The 25,872-nt window shown below is 36.4% G+C and overlaps 1 protein-coding gene across 7 annotated transcripts in view; it reads left to right on the forward strand.

The window, feature by feature from the left end:
- PALLD (palladin, cytoskeletal associated protein) overlaps window positions 1-25,872 on the forward strand; it is a 208,325-nt gene that overhangs the window by 39,323 nt on the left and 143,130 nt on the right. The window contains exons 1-2 of one of the 7 annotated variants that reach the window (XM_069786674.1): window positions 11,963-12,275; window positions 15,080-15,179. The exons of 3 other annotated variants lie outside the window; for them this stretch is intronic. Coding sequence is in view for 1 of the 4 variants with exons in the window: in XM_069786655.1 (XP_069642756.1) it covers window positions 19,948-19,967 (20 nt within the window). In the remaining 3 variants the exon portion in view is untranslated. Of the gene's footprint in view, window positions 1-11,951; window positions 12,276-15,079; window positions 15,180-19,932; window positions 19,968-25,872 lie in introns of those variants that run through there. 3 more of the 7 variants (XM_069786680.1, XM_069786664.1, XM_069786655.1) reach the window with 3 other exon arrangements.

The raw sequence follows: 25,872 nt of genomic DNA on the forward strand, positions 1-25,872 counted from the left end.
GTACCTTCTATCTGTAGCATCTTTCAGCTGACTCTCCTTGTCATTCAGCAGCTTGGTGCTCTTCTGAAGAGAGGTAAAATAAGAGGAAATACAAAGTGGTTGTCTATGAACCATCTAGATCTGGCCAGGCTCATCCCCCCTTCCCAGACTAGAAGGGTGAATGCCGTTCAGCAAGCTACATGCTTGACGGATTGCAGTTCTCTTTAAAATGTCCACGTTTCCTTCCACAGTCACTTCCGTTGAAAGGTGCTTACTATGCAAGTCCTCCTACAGATAACCTATAAAGCAGGATAGGTAATATCTGCAAAATCCTGCCCTTGGAATGGAGAAACTATTGATGGAACCATGGTGGCAAAGGCAGACTTGGCTTATGTGTGCTTTTGGCTACTTTACAAAGTAGGTAAAACTGCCTATAGAAAATGGAGGACTATTACCTAACAAGTTTTAATTTCTTTGTAAGTCTTGAGCATAACAATACCTTTCTGCCTCCACCAAATCAAGGGCCCCAGTGTTGGGAATTGTATAAATATATAATAAGCAAGCAAGTTTAAATTTGTTTCTATTCCCCACATGCATGAATCACTGCAACAAGAGTAAGAAATCAGTATTAATAATGTCTATTATAGGAGTAGGCAGGGGTGAAGGGAAGGGAAAGGAATGATAAGTTTTGCATCAATTTACTACATGCTTAAAATAAAATGTCTTCCATTTTAATGGGGAGTTGGCATTTTCAGCAGTATCTAAAGGGGAGGCGGTGAACAAACTTTGGCAAACACAGATGCTCTGTCTGTGTCCGGAGATCTCTGACTGGCTTGTGGCAATGGGATGTTACTTCTGGCACTGTGTGGGCTTGATGATCTGCTGAGTCCCTGGCATACCAATCTGTGTAGCAAATATCTGTGAAGACATCAAGGACTTGGCAGGATTTTATGTATCTTAGCAATACAACAAGCCTCAATTTGCCAACAGGTATGGCTGCATGAGTTCATTCACTGAATGCAGAAACAAAAGCCAGCTTTTCAGTGAGTGAGAGGGGAAAGAGGACTTCTTGCCAGCTGCATTACTCATTAGTCCTCTTAACCTAGCTTAACCCTTTTGTGCACAGTGAAGCTGTGAGGGAGCAAGGAGTGTTTGAATGCTTTGTGGATGTTTTCTGCATTTGTTCATCAGCTGCTGCTGTAGAGCAGCTGGCCATGCTGCAAGAGTGAAACTTTAAGAATGTGTTTCCAGATCTGCTTGGGCTGTTTGCCCTCCAGTTTGTGAGGCTGTTGTTGAAGGTATGCAAAGATCACAGATACTGCACTGGAGAGCAGTAGGATATCTGCTTAAGACATTTGAGATAGTGTATGCATGGACTATCCATTTTTCACCATAAATCCTCTTTGCCCTGCAATTAGCTCAGAGCTTGCATTGCAGAATGATGTGAAATGTGATCAGGTTCTTCCATGAAACACATGTGCAGTCTCTCTGCTTTTATTTTTGTATACTTGTTACTGGTGCTTATACCATAACGAGATAATTTTTGCACATTACCCTGTTAAATAATATTGGACTGAAGGAAGACAACAGGTTGATAGCACTTCATCTCCAAATGCAAGCTGAACAGATATAAAAGTATGTAAAACAGTTAAAGAGCAGACTGCAGCCTCCAGGAGCGTGCCTTCATTCTTCTTGCACAGTTTTGGGATTTCCTGCCCGGGCTGCCAGTAGTGCTGTAACTCACTCCTGGCTATCTACCAGGGCTGAGGAACAATCTTTAGGTAGACAGCATTGCCTACGCTTTACTTAAGCCCACTGGAGTGGGGAAGCACCTTGCTGGGGAGCTGGTGTGAGCGGGCAAGAAGGGCTCTGGGCTCTGTTTTAAAGGGCCATACCCTCTCTTAGGAAGAGGGCGCAGGGGGAGGGGTGAGGGTAAGATATGTGCTTCAGGCATAGCACGCTAGAGGTAAGGTATCTCAGCTTCTCCCATCTAATGATCTCCTGCTTAGCCCTTGATACATCTATGACTGATCTATAACGAGTTGCCTTCTGTGGAGAAGATTGTCCTCATTTAAAAGCTTCAATTCAAAAAGCTCCTCTGATGTACTGTGTATATTAATTGCCCAGACACATGTACATTACAATTTCACGTAATCTTTTCCAGGTATCCTGAAACTTCCTTCTGTGTAAACTTTGCAAATTCAAAGGAATGTCACAGAGAACACTTTACATGGAATGAAGTTAGGAAAGCTTATCTCTTAAAAATGTAAAACCTATAACAAAGACATGGCACTGTTCCTGTTTCACTGATTTTGTTTGTGGCACTGTTCCTGTTTCACTGATTTTGTTTGTTGTTCTTTCATCTTGCCACCACCAAATACAAACAGAAAACTCAACTGAAAAGACTCAGTTAAAAGAGCATGGGATTTCAAAGGACTGGTAGAAAAAAACACCCCCATGTATGCTAGCAAAGCACTGGAAGTGTGTCACATGATCTTAGAGAATCCCAACTGTTCATGAAAGCTTGCTTTCTGGATGTAGCTCCACAGCATTTGAAAATTATCTCCTTGGTGTGGCCACACTCCAATCCTGCTTGCCCTTCAGCTGAATATTTCGTCTCTTTCTGGCATAATAATTGTTGAACTGGAGGCTGGTTTCAAACAGAATTTATCATAAGTAGAGATTTCAAAGTGAACTACTTAAAGGTTCTGTTAAAATAAGAAACCAAACTTAATAAAAGTACTGAGCTTAAGGCTTCTTTGTTGGTGCAAATTGTTATGCAAAATTATTATTTTGTTTGCCCGGATGCCTGTTGAGTCAGCTTGTACATACCGGAGTAGAAGTATCGATGTCAACACTGCGTATAATGTTTGGTAGCTAGGGGGCATAAAAGGGATTGCAAGGTGCAGATTTGAGGGTTGACGCAGCGGCTCTTATGGGGAAGAGAAAGTGATTCGTGTAACACGGCTTTGTAACATATTAAGGTGGAGAAAACATAAATCGTGCATATCTGTAAGAAATCATGCCTGAAGGATAGCCTGAGTTTTATTGCTTGTAAAATTAAAAAGTTGTATGTATTAGGTTGATTGGGTAGAGGTAAGAAATCTCTCCTTGAATTGGCCCAAACTAACCGGTGATGTTTCGGAAACGCTTATAAAATAGTGCTCTGTGCCACTGCAAGCAGAGTGAGCCTGAGGGAAAACTATATCCAGAATTTAGGGTAATTTAGCTTTGCAAAGGGACACAAACTTAATATGTGGGAGGTCTGAAAAGAAAAAAAATCTCCAACCTTTAGTACCTCAGGGGTAGAGGTAATACTTTATATGCGTAAAAGTGGTTACCATTACTGGTAACTGTATGCTGATGTTCCTTGGGAAAGGCAGTACGCACTCGAAGAAGGGGCAGTTTAGATCCATGTGTCTTAAACTGCAAATCAGTAGTTCTCTGAGATAGTGGATTGGAAACCAGGTATAACTTTTAAATGGCAAAAATTATCTTCTATTAAAAAACATACCTGTTTTGGAAGTTATACGCAGGAAGCAGTTAGGTTCCCTAATACTCCCAGTCAAAGCTGGGAAGATAAGTAATTAAAGGAAAAAAAGTTGGCGCATGAAGTAACAGCAAATAGCCTGTACATTGGAATATATATTTTTTAAGAAAAAACAAACACAATAATACTGCATATTGCTTCTTAAATTATTTGTTGCATGTTATAATAAGTAGCCTGCTATTTAATAAATAGCCTGATTTTCCAAAACAGCTTAATATTTTAAATATTTCAAAAATACTCTTTTGATGAGCAGAACCTGCTGCATACTTGGTAGCATAAAACATCTGAGGGTCTACAGAAAAACCTTAATTTTAAAATCCCATTAAAGACAGCAAAAAAAATCTTGGGTACAGCTTTGGTTATTATTGGCTAGAAATACTACCAAATCCATGTATCAGCATTCACATACACCCTGCCTTCTTCAAGGTTTCATCAGTGCATTAGAAGGGGAATAGCATTGTGTGTTAAGCCTGACTTCTTCTGGGCTTTTTTTAATTTTATATTTTAATCTACCAATGAGCTCATTTCCTGAACTGATTTTCCTCCGTACTCAGCAATAGAAATATGTGGTTTACCTCAAGTTACTTTTGAAGAATTACTGCTGCACAGTTAATCTGCCTGAATAACATTTTTAAGATTTTTTCAAATCATGAAAGGGGATTTGTCCCAGAAGTAGGTGAAGCAGGCAGCCTGGTAAAACTCAGCCTTCACTCCACAGCTATCCAAACAGCTAAAGCAAGCTTGATTCTATATAAAAAGCATTGATTGATGTTCAAGGGGGGCCCATTTGAGGCGATGCGTGAACTGGGACCCCCTTATGGTCCAGTAAGCAGTCTTTGCTAGGTGATCTATTGGGAAGTTTTCCCCCACCTGACCTAATCCTCAATGTTTGTGCCAAAATATCTTTCCTGGAAATCATTCTTAGAGACATTGTATAGTTTCTTTTAAAAAATCTTCTGTGTTGACTCTAAAATGAAAGAGTATGTAAATGAATGAGGTTTCATTTTAAAAAATTTCAATAATTAGATATACTTTTGACAGATTATTTAAATGTACTTTTAATTTCATTTTCTGCTGATAATGATACTTCCTTTATAACAAAAGTTAACTCCTAAGTTATTTCTAGTCCTGGCTCTATATCCAAATGTAATTTCTTTTTTTCTGTTTCATTGATAAGGAAAATATTTTAAATTTCCAGAAAAATACAAGTTTTTAATGTATAGTACCTCTCAAAATTTAATGTTACAAAAGTTTGAGAAGGAAACATTGTGACCACCTTTGTAACTCACTTATAAAAGAAAACACTGCTAGTGATAGAGTTAAAGATCTCCTTTTAAATAAGTAGACACACATATTGTTTATGTCATCATAGAAGGACATGGATTTTTGGCTTATTTAAATGCTACCCTTGTCTACCATAAAGCATTTGTGCAAACAACTTACATTTTCTGTTAGTAGTAAACCAAAGAATCGTAGGGGTTTTTTTGAAAACAAAGTCTCAATATCATGGCTCTAGGAACCTCTCAAGCACTGATTAATTTAACATCAGAACGCAGTGCAAGGGTTTGTTTCTTCAATTTAGCTGCTTTCTTTATGAAAATTTATAAATGCTGGCTAATCATCAACTCTGCTGAATGCTTCTACTGCTTAGTAAACGCATCTTGAAAAAATGCAGCATTTTTCACTTGGCTTAAACTAATCATTGTGTTTCATTAAAAGGAGGTTGTTCTTCCCATTTTAAAGCTTCGTGGTTGCTGGTTCTCAAGCTGCTGTTCACTGAGAATAGAAGGATTTATTGTATGGTGAGAAGAGCAGGATGGTTATAGTTTTACATGGGTTTGTTGTAAAAAATGCAACTTATTTTTTAATAATTGTTGTATGATTTCAGGGGATGGCAGTTGCCTTGGTGTCAGTTAAAAACTTGATCAGAGTTTAAGAACCGAACCTTTAGTACATGAGAAAAAATAGGGGCTTTCCTTCCCAGCTTAGCTACACTTTATTTCATTCTATTATTTGCAAAATAATAGTTGTTGCTTCAATCTTAAAATATACTTTTATTTAAAGGGAAATGCAGCAGTAGCTGGATTGCTTTATTTAATACTCCTTTCACCAGTGGGGGCTGCAGAAATGTATTCTTTAAAAGCTCAACTAGAATGGGATAAGGCGATGACTATACTTTTAAAAAGCACTGTGGTTTTAAAAACAAACCAACTAACGAAAAAACCCACCTTCAGCATATCTGTATGAGATATGTGGTGGGTGGAAGGGTTTAGGCCCCAAATCTCCTGTTGTATTGCTACGTTTTATTATTAAGCTCCTTATAGTTATTACATCATAACATAAGGACTTCGGCATTGTTCATATTAAAAAAATACTTAAACTAAGCTAAGAACTAATATAAATAGTTCTCCTTCACAGACTGTGTTCTTCACAGATTCTTAGAATTGCAAATGAAATAAGAAAAAAAAAGTGTATTGTACAGGTTTTAGTGATTATTTTGTTACTTTATGGAAACCACCTTCTCTAAGCTTAATCTGAAAGAAAATTGTTTATAAGCTTCTTCTATCATTACTCTTTGACTTCTTGTTTCTTACCTAAAATGGATTTGGTGGCCAGGTGGTAGCAGCATCATCTGCTGACATCTTGGACATCAGTTTCCATAGAGAAGGATGTACTGGTAATGCTGGAAGCTGTGTTTTAAGAACTAATAGCAGGTGCTCTGCTTTTTCAGAACACTAGAGTTCTGAAAGTTCTGGAGTCTGGTCAGTTGTCCCAACATTTTGCCTTGTTTGCTTGAAAAGAAAGGCTGCTAAACGCCTGTGGTTCCACTTTTTTTAGTAATGTGACCATGGAAGTTTTTATGCTGTGTTTGAACTGCATTTGTTTCTGGCATTCCTCACAGATTTTCTGTAGTAAATATTAGCAGATAATGGCATGAAATAAAATTAAGAAAAGATTAAAAAAAAAATAGGGGCAGAAATAGGGAGCATTCATACTGAAAGTTATATTACAAGAGTTGCAACAGTTTTTAGGTGTAGTTTCTTTGTTTTTTTCCAACCAAAACTGACACCTTTCTCTAGCCCTGTATTGAATTTATAATTTCTTATGAAAGAAGGAGTGTAATTTTCTTTAATAGCTTTCAAAGCATTCACTTATTTGTGAAAAGCCTCAATTCTTACTGAGAATATGTGCACTATCCAGAAATAAGTACTTGGGTTTTTACTTTCTGACAGAATGTAATGGAGAATCATTAGCCGTTTCTACACTCTAGGTTTGTATGTTCTCTCAACATGAGAATGAAGGTGAACTAAAACTGCAGATAAATAGATGCATCAGAGAAGGCATGAGATTCTCAGACTCACTGGCAATTAAGAAGAGTAATTCCCATGAGCTATAGCCTCAAGTGTATGAATCATATGGACAATGCATGAATTAAACAAGCGGATGAGTTGAGTTTTAGAAATGTTTGGTTCCCCTCATCTCCACCCTACCATTATCCTAGTCCATGCATCCTTTTAAGGTGCTTTTACATTTAATTGCTCAGCAATTTAAGTTGAACCTATTTCAGGGCTGATCATTATATACTTATCCTGATATTACAATGGATTCAATAAACATGCAAAAGAAGTAGATGATTATTTAACTCTGTGAACAAATACTTCAGCTATTTGACTTGTTTGGGCTTGGGATGCCTGCATGTATCCCCCCCAAAAGTAAACAAATTTTCATTGAAATCAGATGTAGCAACTGATTTGGAAAGTAATAGTTATTAAAATGGTTCTTGGGCTTTTTGGTCTTTGGGGAATTCCTGTTGGCATCTAAATGAAAGATGCATACTCTACAAGATTCCTACATTCTTCTAGTGCTCTGGAATATCAGTCGTGGTTTGACTGACTTTCAGGCTTAAATGCAGATGATGAGGATTTTTATTTGTGTAATTGTAACAAATATGTATTTCTATCAGTTTATGTTATGATGCTGCTATAAAACATTTGGAAAACCAAACTTGTCTGAACGCATACTGTCAGTATGATGCAGATACTAATCTTCAGTGCATTCTGCTTGAGGCTGTAGCTTGTAAGTACTGTTCATTTTAATAGATATTGGGTTTGAAAAGCTTGTGATTTCTTTGAAACTTCAGTTTAGGTATGCTATTAATTCTGACCTTGGGTTGCATGGAAGAATCTTATTAATTAACTTATTGTGAGATACCTGAACAACATCCCTTTATATACACAGACTATATGGCTGTTTCTGATACTTGTTCTTCTGCATCTCTACTGCTTGTGTATAAGTGAATTAATAATGTTTGTAAATAGAAACACTAGAGACCCCAAAGACAAAATTATGTATATTCTTTTTTCTTTCAAATAAGAAAGTTTTCATGCAAAGAAAGCATTATGAAAATTTTAATTTCCTCTGATTTAGATCATATTTTCTGTAAAAGTTTATTCAAGGGTTTTTTTTGTTTGTTTGTTTGGTGCTGAAGGAAGTTCTATTTCTCTTAAATAAATACTAACTTACATTATTCCTTTAAGAGACTGAGAAAACTTTGGAACTACACAGTAAGTCTCACTTTCAAAAATGTCTAAATGCTCTTTAGGTCCTTTTAACAATGAAATTTTGACATTAAATAATTTCAGAACATGCAAATACTTCACACATTATCTTTACAGAGAAAAAACTTCTCTCTAAACCTATGCCACAGAAACACTTCCCCTTTTTAAAAGAATACAGGTCTTTAGGAGCAGTGCAGAGGGTGAAGGAGATCAAGAAAGAGCATGCTTTGGGTCAGTAGTGACAGAAACCATAGAGAGACTGTATGGATGGAAAAATCAAAACCTTTAAATGTTTTCCTAATCAAAGATAAATTCAGCATAGGCCATCATTTGAACAATTAAGGTATGTAGATACTAAAAAGAAATGTTTGAATTGGGAAAATACGGACTGTCTGACCTCACTGTTCTACCGTTTTGCATTTTTCACTAGTCTTGTTTCTTTTATGAGATTATAGCCCTTGTCTTGCAAGTGCTCTCTACATCCAAACACTGTGTGACCTTTACTGCTGAATGCCAAATTTACATATGCTATATTGGGAACACATTTGTGTGTACAGAGTACAAGATACTGAAGTTGTTAAATGGCCCAGTTTACCAGAGCTTGTGTCTAGTAAGTGTCAAAAGCAGCAAGTAAAATTTATTTTTTCCTCTTAATACATGGCTAGTATTATATTATACTATTATTCTGGGGAGAAAAAAAAGAAATATAATGGCTTGTTCATACAAACAGTCCAGGAGGGTCTGCCATAATCTCTCTGAATGGGCCTTACTGTATTGTAATATGAGAAAATCTTGCTTTTTAGAAGCTACTACCAGTAGTCAACTCTGACATTGCTTAGAATACTTTGATCACCTTAAGGAATCTTTTAAATCTCTATTTTTTTTGCTGACTATAAATTCTGATGCATTTATCTAATGTTTCAGAAATTACTGTAGCCATTTGGTCTGAGTAGCAACGAATTTATGACGGCTATATCTTACCAGTCAAAGTGTCACTCCCACAAAGCATCTGAATTCTGTGTGTAAAGAGAATGAACTTTCAATGAAAGAAATTTTCTTTTCCTTCCTTACTTAACTAGAAATGAGAACAGCTGGAAAACAAACTGAATTCTGATAAATGTTCATCAGAATTTGAAACTTGCAGCGTATCTGTTTGTAGGCAGCAAATAAGACATGTTACTTGGAGCAGATCAGCTGCAAATTAGCAAATATACAGTTGTCATAAGTTTCCCGAATGTGATAGGGTTACATTATATTTGAGTTAAATAACAACAATATTAGTGTAGTAATCATTTATGCAACTGAGACACCTGAAAAATTCAATCTTTTAGTTCACTTATTACACAATAACAAATAATTCCAGGTCTTTTTTTGTGTGCTGCATGCCTTTGTCATCTGTGTAGACATCAGAGAATAACAAGAAAGTAGTATTGATGCTAGTAATGATTTGTTTGATGGATAAATGTGGAATATCAGCTACTGAACTACTCAACCTTACTTTATTATACCTTACTTGAGTTTTTAGTTGTCTGGGTTTCAAATTCTCCTGAAAGCAGTGTCATGGGTTTGGGTCTGGTTGACAGCAGTGCTCAGAGTGAAGTAGGTGACAGCTCCCCATTACTTTTTTGTTTGCTTGCTTTTTTTGTGTTTATGTTGTAATTTTATACTTTTGCTGAATTCATATTCTTTCAGGCCTGTCCTTTTCCACAATAGCAAAACAAATTTAAAAGTCTGGACTAAGACTGGGTTTTGGACTAACCTCTTTCATCTGGAGACTCAATTGCAAATGAAACTAAATGTGGGCTTATTGTTGTCCACTCGACCATATGTTTTTCAAGTTAGAACTGTAATTAGCCAATTCAGCTGATGTTCTAGATGGGATGAGGTGTGGTCTAAAAGACCTCAGGTAATCTTACCTGTTCTTCATCTTTTCTTGCATGTGAACTTTGACAGGTTAAATTTGGGCTGGCAAACCTCAAGACAGCAAACGAAGCCAAGCTCTGTAATGCTACCAAGGAGTAAAGTACCGGCAGAAAAGTTCATCACAGTAGGGCTCAGTGAACTTGCTGATACAGAACTTGGATTTACTGTAACTTTTATGGCCTTACAATATATTGAAATTCAGTCTCCAGTGAATATGCAGGAAGGCAAACTTAAATCATCATAACTTCCCTTTCATTCCAGATGGTTTCTATAGGCTTCTGAGATTTACCTTCAACACAGAGTGTATTTGTAGTTTTAAAATTTATCATAACAATTCTTTTTGCTACTAGCTTTGGAAAAGCACTGTAATTTCTTTAATGTAAGGGGAATGTAGGGAAGTGTAGTATATCGGTTCTATAAAACCTAAGCTCCTATCCATAGCTCCATTAGTCTTACTAAAGGATTAAAAAAAAGGTAGGTCCAGAAAAGGTATTGACTCTGGATATGGAAATCACCTAGGTCTGATCTACACTGTCTCCCATACTGAAGAACAAAGTCTTGTGTAAACAGATGGCTGGTTTATGCTATCATTGTTGAAACTGGCACACTGGAGTCTAATTTCTAAGTGTTTTCTCTCTTCTTTCCCTCTTTTATTTCTGTTGTGAGAATTGGTATTTCAGAACCATTCATTGTGGAAATTGATCAGTTTTGCTTTTCTAAAATACCCAGTGCCAGGTCAGATACTCAAAATCTTGGGCTAAACTAACCTGCATGAGATGAAATGAAATACAAAATTGCTTTGACTTTTCTTTATATTGTCATGTTTTAATTAACCTTTTAAAAACTAATACTGATCTTTGCAAAGTACTACTCTTTGCAGACAGTAGCATGATAAAGGTATAAATTGTATTAGCCTGTAATATTTTGAGGGCACTTGCTTGAGATTGCAGCCCTACTGGGTAAAATAAAGATTCTCCAGAAGTTTTAACTAATCACAGAGCCTGCTTCTGGATGTATAGGTAGTTTTAGTGGTCCTCAAATTTATTTGAGAGAGTCAAGATTAAATACAAGTAATAAAAAAAAAAATAGTGAGGCTATCATTAATGATTTATTATTTTTCCTTAAATTTGTTGTTCACATATTAATGACCATTTTTAAGATTTAAAAAGCCCACATTTATTGGAACCAATAATCTAAAGTTTTTTACAAAAAAGTAACAATAGTTACATTATAGCTTTCTGATTATCCAGGAAAGAAGCCTTAATTTTTTTTGTTTTGTGGGGTTTTCTTGTTTGTGTTGTGGGTGTTGATTTTCTTTTTGACAGAGAGTACTCTTCTGAATGTGCAATTTGTTTATTAAAATTTCTGAAAATGTAGGGTGAAATTAAACTATATAGAGATTTTTATACCCCTATTTCTGTATTATATTGTAAACTTGCAACATTTGCTATTTTAGAAACCAACATTAAGCAGTATCTAGAAATGCCTCAGACTGGAATTTAGGAACTTCTGGAAAGGCAAACGTGATGCTATGTTTTCTGACACATAGTAAACTTCAATAGCAGTTTCTGTTTTTTTATCTCCAGTTTGCGAACAAATGCACACAGTGTGAAATGCAGTCTGGCTTTGGTATTATCAAATAGATTATCAAATCATGCATTCTGTGACGTGTCCTTTTAAGCGTAGGGCTCCTCAGTTACAGTTTAATAGTGCAATCAAATGAGCTGCAAGTTACATTGGAATTTTTTCTCTACCTACTCTTGTGATCAGAATCTTAGGGTAGAGACACTCTCAGTACAGGCGATAAGAGGAGAGAATGAGGGGAGACCGATTGCTACATTACTTCCTTCATGTTATTTTTGGATATGACTAGCATTCCTCCCCTTACACACACCCTCTTTTTTCCCCTGCCCCCATCTCTTACATGCATTACAAGCTCATACAAACACTCTCACGTACTCTGAAGCAAAAGCAAGAGCAACAGCTGGACTGAAGCCAGAGGACTTAAACTCCGCTTCCTCGTTGCCAGCAGGCTTTGTTCTTTGGAATCAGTCAGAACTAGGGAGAACGTCTTCATTGCCGATCGTGAGTGGTTGGAATTTGGCAACTCAGCTGTCTATTAATTTTTTCTGTGCTATTCTGCAAACTAGGCTGAATTTAGAGCAGCAAAGCTAAGAGTTGGGGACAGTCAAGAAATAAAGGATCCAGAGACCATCAGCTATCAGCTTCTTTGTGGGGGGTGGGTGTCCATCTGTTCCACAACGGTAAGTGCCAGCATTAAATGTGTATAAAGATGCAAGAAAATAAGGTGCTTTAGCTGTTTTACTACAATAGGGGAGGGGAAGAAAATATGTGAGTGAATCATACAGTGTCTGCTTAGTTATAGTGGTCTCAGAACAGTGCCTAGCAGTAAAATGTTCCTCATTTCTCCCTTTCCAAAAAGCACTGTAATAATGTATATATTTTAGCAAAATTACTAAGTACCTGTACAATTCTGGAAAGCTTTCCAAATGGGTTTTCTGCAAATCTGTTTTGTTTTGAAACGTGTGTAGTATAGAGTAACTTTAACTAGCAGAGTAACCCGTTTGTTTTAAGTGCAAGAGCTGAACCTGGGAAGTAAAGATCTTCCATCACAAAAGATACAAATAGAACTAAAATATAGGAGGATGGGGGAGTGAAAAGGGATGAGATACTTCCTAAGACTGTTTAGGTTATAGGAACGCAAAATAAACTCGTTTTAAATGATTGGCATTCATTCAGAGAACACACAGCCCTCCTCCCCTCCCCAGCATTAGAAGCCAAGTGAATCTGTTTTTAAAAACACAAAGCTTTGAGGATCTACTGTTCTAGGGCACGCAAGTGAAAGCTAACGTACAATGTAAAAGAGTGTATGCTTGGATTAATGACTCTCAGAGAGAGAGGACAGGAATTGCAAAAAGAAACTTGGTTTTCTTCCAATAAGAAAAATGTTTTAGCTGTTCTTGCTTTATAAAAGCGTTAACACTGCTGCCTTTTAAGTTTACTAGCAGAATGGATTGCTTTGTTACAAGCACCTTTTTTTTTCATTTCTGTGTCTTGCCTTTAGGAAAAGTTTTATAATGATCAGCACAGCAGCAGGTTAATCCAAATTCTTTGCTTTCAGAAATGCCATCTAGCTGTCAGAGGAAATACACTGTGGGGACGCATTTGTTTTAAAGCTACTGATAAGCACTGCTATCAGCATGCTATTATGTCTTGCTACGTGGGTTATCTTAATGAAGCGATAAATAAGAAACCCTTGAAATCCAAAAGTTCAACTGTGTAATAAATTTGACAAAGGGGGAAAGACCAGGTGATTGAATGTACTTTAAAAAAAAAAAGATACTGGGACAATAAACCTGAAAAGAGGAAAGCTTTTCTTTCCCTTCCCATAACTTTGGCTATTCAAGTAGTATTCTCAGCTACTTCAAGTAGTTATTCCAATATTTTGTGTTGACAAGGTGAGCAGTCCTTCCCCCTACCCCCTTATTAACTGCTTGGTTATCAAGGATTTGTGAAGGTGAATCTAGTCACATGAAAAATATGCTGAATGAGCAAACGGGTGATTGTGCAAAGTATAGCAGGCATAGTCAATTAACTGTTTGTCTGAGGTCTCTAAGTTTGTTTTTTCTAATTCAGAAAGTTGTAACCAAAGCTCTCCCATTCTGACTTTCACCCTTCATTTGGAAAAATACCCTGCTTGGTGTGGTAATTGGTAAAAACCATCCGCTAAATTCCATTACTATGGAATGACTGCAAAACAGTGCTCAGCAGGACAGTGTGCAGTATGTTAGGATGTTGGGGGTGTTTAGTAAACATTTTGTTTACCATGTACTGAGGCACTTCTTTCTATAGCAGTTACTAGCTCTATTTATGGCAAGTTATTCACTGAACTGGAATCACACGCTAGAACTAGCAAAGATTCTTTTTCAGAGCTAAAAATGGAATAGTGTTTTCCTGAGTTGGGCTCCCCCCTGCTGATGGCACCATGTCAGGTTGCCTCAGCAGCTGCTTTCAGTTTCACAATTTGCATGGGTGCTATAATGACATTTTTTCTCATTGATGTGGTGGAAAAATCTGACATCTTTATGCTGTTTTTCCTGCTTTGATATGTTAAAACATATTTTCTACTGTCTGTGAGGTTTGGCAATGAGTGTTGAGTTCAGCGATGGGCCTGTACCAAAACCCCTGGATTCCAATATCCATGAAGTATGAGGAGGTTAATAACTGGATCCAAACGTCTTGGCTCTGGCCTGTTCCTGTTTTAAATGCACATCACTTTGGCCACATGTTTAAATTGTTTTTTGAGGTGATTAAAACTGAAAGAAATCTTTCAGGCTGCAGACAGACTTTTAAAGAGGAAGTGGCATTTAAGAATCACAGTTAGTTAAGCAAGCTTGCTCATTTGCTGTTTAAACTTGACTTTTAGGAGCCTCAAAGGAATTACATTCCCCTTCCTCTATTATAACTTTAGATGTAAGTGATATTTTGGAAGTCCTTCTGAGGTGTGCTGAGAAAGCTAAGGTGCTTTGTGCCTGTTGTTCCTACTTGCTTGAGTGGAGCAGTGGAGAAGGCTAGCAGCATTCATTCAGGTAATGCAGGTACCTCCAAGGGTTTTTTTGATCCTAAGTGATCTGCCTATAAGCTTTTAACAAAGTGCCACATACATACTCATCTGTGCAAAAAAAATGTGGTAGCCCATGGTAAAAAATACTATAGTGCAGTATAAGGTGATGCACAGATTGTTACTGAAATTATGGTTATTCTGCTTTTTTAACTGATCAACTTCTCTGAGCCTGGCTAGCTTAATGGATTCAATGGCTCTCTGTGAATACAATTACACATGCATCTGCCAGCTGCTTGTGGTATCTCTGCTTCAGCAAGAAAAGCTGTTCTTTGGCTGTGTTGGCTCACTGTGGTTTGTGGCACACAACATTGATTTATTAGGCAGTAGTGCATTTTTTCCTTTTTTGCTTGAATGATTGAACTGTGATGTCATTTTTTGTCTTGGCTTTAACCTTTTAAAGAACTTTTTTTTTTTTTGCTGCAGACTGGTCTCTTAACACTAAGGAAGTGGGAAATGTCCCAATGTTCATTGCAGAGCAGCTCTGTCTACCCCAGCACATTCCAGGGCCACCGAATCATTTGTGGTGAGAGTGATTCAGATCTGGTTAAGATGATTTAAAAGAGAGGTTATGGGCATACTGCATTTGTGCATTTAAGAAAATACAGTGAGTTTTTTACTGCCTGATTGAGACCACATGGCTCCAACTTAAACTTTTTTTAACGTGGAAATTGTTGGCTGGATGTACTCAAATGATTTTTTTTCTTTTTTTTTTAATTGCCTAGAGGCTGAGTTGGGATCATAGCATTTAATGGTAAGGTCAGGGTTAAAACAAATAGTTTTTAATGTTCCTTTGAATAAAAGGAGAAGTGGCTTTTTTGAATATTTTGCATAGCATACAAACATGCCCTCTTAAATGAGAGCAAATGTATCTCAGGAACGATTTTGGACATTACAGGATAATTGGTGACCTGATTTGAGAGAGAGAGTGAGGAGGACAGAGATAAGGGAAGATCTCCCTGTCATAAATAACAGTAAATATGATCCATTCCAAATACATTATGGAAAGTATGAAAAATAAAAAGGAAGGACAATGACCTTTTTGATTGTATAAAGTTTAATTGCTTGCTCTCAAAGTTAGCACTTCGGACTGATCTTAAGAGTAGTGAAAAGTTTATATTATTAAACACTTTATTAAACTGTTGTAATTATCTAGAACAAAGTATATCCCTAACCTGAAGGATGAGATTGTAATAATCTATATTGTAGGCACTTTGTACTATTATATTCTTTTCATGCATATTGTTTATTCTGAAATAGTTACTCTTAACCAAACTTTGTTCCTCCCCCAGTACTCTCATAGTCCTTTCTTCTCAATTATCTCCCATAAACTGATGCATAGCACTTGATATAAGACTTTCATCCAAATCTCCTTCAGATGTGAGTATTAGATGGTGAATGTTTTTTATACAGATACTTTCTAAATGAGAAAAAAAAAAGTCCATGGAATTTAAAATTTAGAAAACAGATCAAAAGTTATAGCATTGAAAACCACTGTTTATTCTTGTCCCTGGTTGGAAGATGAAGCAAAGATGAAGAACAATTCCTACAGTAGTTCTGCATACACGGTAATTTATCTAGAAATAATATATAACTATTATTCTACAACAGCAAATCCAATAAACAATAATAAGCTTTTTTTTTGTCTTTAGGTATTGGGGTAGTAAATTTAGCTGGCTGAAACTGGGGAAGAAAAAAAAAAAGAGAATAATCAGTCAAATAGCTGTGTACATCCTTTTGAACTAGTTTCTTGTTTAATGTTACTTCTCTGTCTAATTTCCAGGACACACATGGACTTTGTTCTTAACTTAAAAAAAAGGATAAAACCAAAAATAATCTGCAACCTTTAACCAGGGTTCACAAATCACTGTTAGTTAATTTCTGTCTCACATAGACTACAATGTAAACGTTTAAAAGTTATTTGCAGTTTTTTGTAACTTTGAAGTGCACAGTGCAGATGGGAAAGCTATTAGTATTTCTGAATAACTGCTGTGAGAATTAATCAGAGGTCAAAATGTATACTACAGCACCTTGACATTCCTTCCTCTGATATGTTATTGAGTTGCGTCAATGTGCAGTTTTACTGTGTTAACGCATATGAAATATGGAGAACCAACCTGAACTGGTTTTAAACTAGACAACCTTAATTGTAGTATGGATAAAACAGTACAGTTTTTCTACCAAAAAAAAAAAAGAAAGAAAAGAAAGCATGGTCTTTATGGTGCCCAGTCTTAAAAAGCGCATCTTGTGTCTGAAATCTTTGACAAATTCCAGAGCCCCTCACTGCTTTACAGATCAAGTGAAGCAGTGGTGGTAAGATTCTGCTGCATAGTGTAGGTGGGAGTATCCCTGCGTCTTCATATAAAGACCAGAATATTCTGTTCTTTGACACATCTCTGGGCCAGCTTTGATAGGGCTGCTGAGGGTATGCAGGTATTAATCTGTAACTAGATGGACATTTGTCATTCTTCCCAAACTTAATGACTACTTACATGGGTTTTCTGACTGTAAAGCTGGTGCAGTCTGCATTGCATTGCTCATATATAAAATAGATCCCCTCTCTGTAGTCAGTTTTTCAAACAGTGGAGAGATGCAAAATGAAAAAAGGCTGGAAATAAGGATCAGGGATTTCTAGGATTTACATGGGCCACTAAGGATCAGGGATTTCTAGGATTTACATGGGCCACAGCAAGCATATATAAATTCTAGTCATTGCAAAAAGGAGTAAACCTTAAAGCAGTCTTGAGTGTTGACCCTCAACCTGTTAGATTCCTATGGAATTTTTTATTTTCCAGTAAAACCTGCTTTTGGTACTGTTTCATATTTCAGTTTTCATAATGGTTGTGAAAAATACACATGGTATGCTTTGAGGCGTGGCTGGCTAGGCCAATGTATGTTGGTAGGTGGGAAGAATCTTGGAAGTGATGAATGTTTGGAGCAAGTGGGCACTGGCTGCAGCTACGCAGATGGTGACCAAAGCACATAGCAAGGGTATATGCATGCTTTTGTACCATACCATATAGATGGCTGGCAACCACAAATATAAACTTGTTTGATAAGGCTGAAACCAAAGTCTCAAGTGAGAGCCATGCTGTGTCTTGCAGCTAGTGAGAGCATGTAAAGGTGCTTTAACTGATAGCTGAACAGATAGCATCAGTTTATCATTGTTAATTAGGCCAACATGATGCCTAGTCCTCAGGTCTGGCTTAGGTGGTAAGTGTAGTCCTCCTCTAAAGAGAGTCCTTGTGAGTTTTGAAATGCACAGTAATGCAGCAGTTAACCCTAATAACAGGTATCTATTTGAATAAACCAGGTAAGTCTGATTTTGCCTATGCTATGAAATTTCTGTAAAGGGATGCTGTGTATAAGGATGCTGAGGAAATGGTGGCATAAGTTTTGCTGCCTTGGGAGGACTGAGGCTCCAAAGACAAGCAGTTTTCCTTCCCCACCCTTTCCTTCCTCTTATCTGCTATTTCAGCTAGACCCTTTCACATAGCACACTCTAAATCTGTCCTAGCAAACCACAGATGTTATCTGGGAGTCCAAAGTCTAGAATCTTATTTTAGGTCTTTTAATGGGGAGCTTTTTGCTATGTCTGTTATTGTACTTACCTCTGAGGTAGGATATAAAGAAATAGCATGCCAAAGAAAAGTACGGTTACTTGTAAAGTTGACAGCTGTTATGTAGAGATCAAGCCTCATTTTTCCACCAGCAACTGTGAAAAAGTCTTTGATAATATTACATTATCAATCAGAGCAGGTATATTCAGTATTGCTGACGTATTGTTTTGCTAGTTAATGCTGGACATTTATTCAGGAAGCTTCCAGTTTTAGTCCAGACCAGTAGGCTTAGACACTATTTAACGTGTTACAAATTCGGGTTTGCAAAGTCTCTGAAGCTCTCTGGCTCTTCTGGATATTAAACTATTATTGAAAGAAAGTTAATTTTTAGATTGATTGCTGTATTTCAATGATTATACAGATGACCTCAGATCTAGCTTTAATAATTTCCTTTCCTGAATTTCTCTTAAAGAGTTTTCTGAAAATTTTCCAGTTGTCCTTACATAAAGTAGTCAATGTTGCTGAGTCTGAATTACAAATTAAAGAATGCATGCAAGATAGCAAGAATTAGCTGTATAGATGAAGGAGACTTCAGCATATTTGGCAAAGACTGCATCCATAAGTTAAGAACAAAATTTGACAAAAAAATTAGCCATTTAAAAATAGTGCAAATTAGCTGCATTATTGCTGGGACTTGATTATTTAACTCCTATCAGCTTCTGGGATGTCAAGTAAATGTGAAAAATAAAAAGTTCAAAATAAATAAAACTTAAGAAAACACTATATATAAACATAAATATTTTAAACTAAAATTGAACTGTAATGATCAAAATTTCTGGTTTTGCGCACTGTTTCAGGCATTACTAAAGAAAAACATTCAAACCACAAAATTGTCAAGACTCCAAACCAGCAGAATAGTCTTTATTTACAAAGTTCTGATTTTATTTATGAACAAGAAAATATAAGGAAATTGTTGATTAAAAAGGCAAACAAAACCCCAAGAACCAGACTATAAGTGAACTAGTTGGGGTTTGAGGTTTTTTTTTTTGAGAGCAAAAGGTGTGTGAATCTTTTTCTGACATTTTGTTTATATACATTGTTGGGCACCTCATACAAACATACAGAAGCCACATTTTGTTTCCCTGGTGGTTCTGAGGGCACTTGCATGAGGACTTTGTTTTAAGCTTAGGAGATGAAAATTGTGATCATCACTAACAGAAATTATTACATAGAGCCACCAACTTTGGCCAAACCATCTGTTCTAACTATATGATTGCTGCTTGTGTTACCTGTATATACATGAAATAGATTCAGCTTTTGCAACTGTCTGTGAATACAGGTCATCCTAATCTTGAATGCTTCAATGATGGAAGTTTCCTCCATTGGCATCCCAGCCATTCAAGACCTGCTGCTAGTATTGAAAACTGTAGTCAGTGAAGTGCTGAGGTGCTTGCTCTCTGCATCCTGAGACACTCTGCAGAATGACGCTGATCTCTGCAGGCTGCGCCTCACTGAGTAAATTTGACTGCTGTCATACTTAGTGCAAGGCACTGACAAAACTGCTGACAGCTTGCTTCCTTTGTTCCTAGCTACTAAGTTGCTGACCTGACCTGACCTATGTGAATCAAGTATTTTATCTTCTGGTCAACAAAGTTATGTTTACTGACTCTGTCTTGGAAGTAACTGGGAAGTAAGAAAAAGGGAGATGATAGTAGGAACAGTATCCATATAAGAATGAAACAGTTCTGTATTGGGTATGTAGGGTTTTATTTTGTATTTAATCTGGTCTGGTTTAGCTAATGTTGCAGATGCAAATAAAAGGGTTTATCTATTCAGCTATAATAATGTAGATAACTGTCTTCTGTAGGCATCATTTAATTGTGCCTATAAAAAGTACGGTGATTGCAATATATGTCACAGCTGATTTAATAACTTTCTGCCTTTCATAACTCCAGCAAGATGTCTGCCACTTCTGAAGGTAAACCTGCAATTTTCACAGTTGCCACTTCTGTGTTTTCAGTATGAATTAGACTACACACCCTGGATGGAGGTTTCTATCTCTTGTTGTTGATTTGCAAGTTATTAAGGTTTCATGATTGAATGTTGTTGGGTTTTTTCTGTGAACTAGAGTGATTGGTCTAAAATACCACTCAGCTTCTTCCCCTTTTTAATTATTACGGTTTTGAGAAGTTTTACTGCTTCATCCAAGGTGTGTGTTGCCAGACATGAACTTGCCACTAACTTACCACGATCATTTTAAATGCAATCTACCTTATATAGAGAATTTAAACTGCGTAAATGCAGTTTTATCCTTATAACTTTCCATCTTTTTCTTTACTCTTAACTCTTTACAGTCCTTCCCTCAAAGTTCTAAATGTTATTCCACTGGAAGATTATGCCTGGTGGTTCTGTAAGAGGTTCCCCTCCTCCTAGGCAAAATAATGACAGCATGCTAGTTCACGATCCGTTTCTGGTCAAAGGAGTATACAGTTATAATGGACAGCTAAGAGCAGCATTTCTGTTTCAGATGATAAGCATTCCATTTCAGCTAGACAAGCAATTGTGTTAATACTACAAGCCTCAACAGTTCTTTGGGTCTGAAAAATGTTCAGCATTTTACATGTGATTATTAAATATTTAATTTTTTTTTTTTAACCTGCTGTAACTGTCTTCATTGCTTTCAATTTTCTTTCTTTTCCTCCTTTCCATGATCATGTTATTTTCCTATCAAGTACCAGAAGTGGTAACTTGATTAAGCCTAGGTCTACATAAGCCAGGTGATGGTATCTGCAATTTAAGTGAACATAGTTACAGTTATTTAGTGTGTACACTGGAGACATAAGTGCATAGCTGCCCTCAGAGTTAGTCAAAGGTTGCTACATAAAATCCTTCTGCAACAATAGGCAAACAGACCCCTAAGAATGAACCTCCAGTACTTCATTACCATGCAGTGCTGTATAATACCTTACATCAGTCTCTTCATTCCGATCTGCTAGCTTTTTAAAACACTGAATAATAATTTTGTGGCTAATAGTACATCTGGTAATGAAAGGCCAGAATCTGCTCTTATTCCAGAGATCTGGTCAGTGCATGGAAGGTGGTCTTAGAGTTAAGGGAGTGGAAGCTGAGTTCTGAACTGGCTCTTACCTTTCTTGGGTGACAGTGGACAAAGTGCTTAACCTCTGTTTCTCAATAATAAAACATATTTAATTATCTCATGTTCAATTACTGTTTCAGGGCTCAGAGTTCTATTCATTGAGCTTTTCTTTAGAGAAACATTTTTATTCAGCTATGTCAGAGAGGAGGACATTCATTGTGCAATTGCCAACGTTCACTGTAGATGAGTGGGAACTGTTGTTCTGAACCATTAGATCCTGCCTAGACTGTCATTACCAGGTGGTCCAATGCTTATATTCAGTAAGATAGCTGCCATGTGCTAGACACTCTGGAAAATTATGGTGAGTGTTCTTACTGAAAATACACATGAGGGTATGCCTAACCTAACAGAATGGGAAAAATGGATGAGGGGAGGGAATGGTGGAATAAAAGGAGGGAGGCATATTATGCTGCTCTAGTTGGCTCTTCCAGCATGCTCTGAGGCTGAGAACAGACCGTATAAAACCAGGAATGTTATCCCTAATACCATATGTGTGTTTCTTCTGAAGCGCTAAACTGTAACTCTGTTCTCATATGCTTCCTCCACTACTGACTCTTAGTACAGGGCTGGTTGCATCTGAAGACTACTGCGTTTAAATAAATATTTGAGGACGCTTAATAGAAAATAAAACAGGCAGATTTTCCTGGATTATCTTCAGAATCCATTTTGGAGAAAAAATTTGTATGTATGTATGTATTTCTATGTGTGGCAAAGGGTTCCTGTAGCCACAGGGTGAAAAATATGGAGCAGCATCTCTACTTTGGAAATCTAATATTCTGATTTTTTGGGAAGAGATTATAATCTTTGCATGAAAGAAAGAGCAAATAAATCAATTTCTGCTGGCACAACTACAGATACAAGCAGAAGGGGTCTGCTTGACTTGCTGACAAATGAATTAGTGGAACAATCTGAAATGCAGATAATGTCTATCACGCTTTGACTTCAGGGTAAGATGTTCCAGGCCCAAGAAGGAAGTTGTACAAAACCAGTCAATTTAATTACCTGTCAGAAAGAAAGAAATTATTGCTCACTGTCTGGCATCTCATGCCCTAAAACTATAGGGGCTCCTATGTACTAAGTAGCTAAATGCAAAAAGCGCATGTTCTGGGTGCTGGGTTTTCTCTTGTGTTCAGTGCTGAATTCTGTATACAGTGTTTCACAGTTCTGTGATAATCCTCTGAGAGCATAAAACTCTAAAAAATTGGAAAATGAAGTGTTATACCTGGTAATAATTTAAACCTGAATTACATTTAAAAAATTAACGAAAGCGTCTACAATAATATTAGGGACAGAACTGCAGAGTCAGCTATTGTCAAGCTTTTTATGAATGCAGTTCCTCATTCTTCACATTTATAAGCTGTTCCATCTGTGCTTTGATACATGGAAGCAGCTTCCATGTTTGTTGGCACTGAAGGCAAGCTATTGCCTATATTGCGGTGGAGATGGAAATGTATAAGATATTTCAAAAGAAAAAGAAAAAGCTTCTAGCAAAATATGAAACCTAAAAAAACAAAATGAGAAAGTTGCATGGAATGGTAAGGTATGAAATGAATGTACATTAGCTGTACGGACTCTGCCTGTTTTAATTTGAACTTGTACTTTGCTTCATTCTTCCTCTCACTGCTCATAGCACCTACTGATTTTAGTGTAAAATCTTCTGAAATACAGGTAAATGTACCACAAAACTACGGTATGAACATTTTTTTCTGTATCTACTGTCCTGCTTCTTGGCTTTCGTTTTGTTTTTACTAACACCTTATGGAGAATTGCATTTTTAGATATGTCAGAAAGCCAAAGAATTTTCCGTTTTAATGCATTTTAAATAATTTTGCAAATTGCAGACCAGATTATGATCCATTAGTATTCACAGTTTTTGGTTTGTGATTTTTTCTTTTTTTTTTTTTTCTTTTTTTTTTAAACTCTGAAGCCCAGAGAGGTTACAGATGGTTTTACTGATGTATTTATGAAACAAACAATCATTTTCCAAACCTAAGCAGTGTAATTTGGGGGCTAAGAACAAGTGGGAATTTGCAACTGTTCAATTATTTTGCCATATCTCGTATTTAATGATATTGAGAAAACATATGTATATAATATGTATACAAAAAAAAAAAACATAAATAACTCTTGGGTTATTGCAGCTTGCTTATATTTCCAGTCCAGTCTCTCTTTTTTCCACTAATATTTGCAGGCATTTGTGATTAAATTTTGGGGTCTTATATCTGAGGAAAATAATTTTAAGAGAAGGGAAGAGATTTTTCAGTCTTGACTTTTAACAGCTTAGCCTCCTGAAGTTGAAGGTATTTTGTTGAGAGGCAGTATTGGTTTTGTTCTGAGGGAAGTTTTTTTCTATTTCAACACACAATGAGAGCTTGAAAAAATGATATATTGTCAAACACAGCCATGCAAGTTGTTGAGTGATTGCTTTCATTATCGAAATGCAGAACTGTAACTGTAGTGGAGCAAAGAGTTCTTTTGACTCTTCAGTTGTGCCAGAAGGTGCCTATTCTGACTTTTGAGGAGAGTAGTAGTTTTCCCTTTGATTATTTGGATTTATTTTTCCTCAGTCTGGCTAACCTGTGAGGCAGCCGAGTTACTTCTTAGGTACCTGCAAAGAAGCTCTATCCGTCTTTGCACAGACTGCACTTCATCTCAAAAGCCACTTTAGGAGATATATCTCAGATTTATGGTTCAGTTGTAAGTGGTGGTAGCACCCATATATGTGCCAGGAAGCCAGGTTTAGTCAAGTAGGAGATATATATAAAATATCCTCCTATAGACTCGAAAATGTCAGGTACAAAATAATGCTCCAGAAAATAGTAAGGTGTGAAGAAACCGTCCAAGAAGGGATGATGTAGGGCAATTGTTACATTAGATATTGTTAATAACTTGTTCTGCAATAAGATTTCTGAATTTTCTGAAGAAAATGACTGCTATAAAGAATCTCATTAAATTAACCTGCAGTTATCTAATGAGTCCAACAGCCCTCAAAAATGTCTTACAGATAAAAGTATGGAAACCTTTGTATTTTAAATTGCATATAAATTATTCTTGGATTTTATTCATGCTTTTTATTTACATATACCAAAATGGACACATAATTTGTAAATTTATATGTGCCCAAATTCACTAGTTATAGAAGTTACTCAATGAAATGAGAAAGCATTGTTAATTTTTAATAACTACCTGTACGTGTGGCAAATAATCAACATGCTTGTTGTAAAAGTTGATTAACAGTTTGCACTACATAATTGGTCCTTAATTGCACAGTATTTTCTCTCTTTCTTGATCTGATGATTACCCAAATCTAGAATGAACTGAATTATCTATCCACATCTATTTGTCAGTTAAATTGCTGCTTCTGAAAGTGACACATTTATAGCACAGGCTTGTGCCCAAATATGGAAAAGAAAGTTCTGCGTAAGGTTTCTGAAATTGTGAAATCTATGGATTACACCTACACCTGGTCAATGTTTTTGTCTTCAGAAAACATGCAGTTAGGTTCAAGAGTAATAAGGTACTTTGTGTTTTGGTGATGGGCAAAGATAAGGAAAAAAGACAAATCTTCTGGGGCAAAGGGCAAAGATAAATCCAAATAGGTTATGAGGATTTAAACCTTGGGCTTCAGAAATGGAAAACAAGTTATTCAGCATACAATTCACCAGTCTGTCTGTTATTTCATATATGACAGCAGACTGTAACATAAGCAATGTTTTTTTAGAAGAAATTGCTTTATGGGCATAAGATATTTGTCATTCTGGTTAGAGAAGGTTTATTACAAACAGGTTTTGCCTTTAATATTGACTGCTCTTTTGGCCGGTTAAAGAAATATGATCTCCTTGCTGTTCTTACTGAATAAATACAGCTGCACAGATGTCTTTGTTCTGCATGATGAAAGAAGATTACCTGAAATGTAGTATCTCATTTGGATACCATTGCATGCATTTGTGAAATATCATTTGCCCCAATACCACAGCACTCTCAACAAGAGTCACTTCCCTGGTTTCTTTGTCATATGTCATAAATGTACCTATGAGGCTTTGAAGCCAGTTCAACAAGAAAGGTGCTAGATGCTTTTCATTGTTCTTTTAGTAAATATTTAGATATTTTTTTTAGAATCACAGTTCTAAAAAAAATAGTGAACACATCCAGTTTTAAAAAAAGTTACTTCTGCAGGAAATGAGTAGCCAGTAGTGAACATTACCTTAATTTCCTGCACAGCCTGTTATGACAGAGATGTTTACTAATCACAGATAAATAGCTTTGTATTACATATCCAAATAAGTCATACAGCAGGTACCTCTTTTCTATATACTATCTCTGGTTTTTATAAAGAAAAAAACTAGCATTAAACTTCTTCATTATAGACATGGAATGTAATTCAGTTTTGTTCTTTAAATCACACCATTTTTTCCTTTACATCCAGATATTTCATTACTGCATCACATCATGCATATCTTCTAGGCTTTTATAAGAATGCAGCATTAACAGAGACATGTGCA

This window comes from Haliaeetus albicilla, chromosome 1 (genome assembly GCF_947461875.1).
Source record: "Haliaeetus albicilla chromosome 1, bHalAlb1.1, whole genome shotgun sequence".
Lineage (NCBI taxonomy): Eukaryota > Metazoa > Chordata > Aves > Accipitriformes > Accipitridae > Haliaeetus > Haliaeetus albicilla.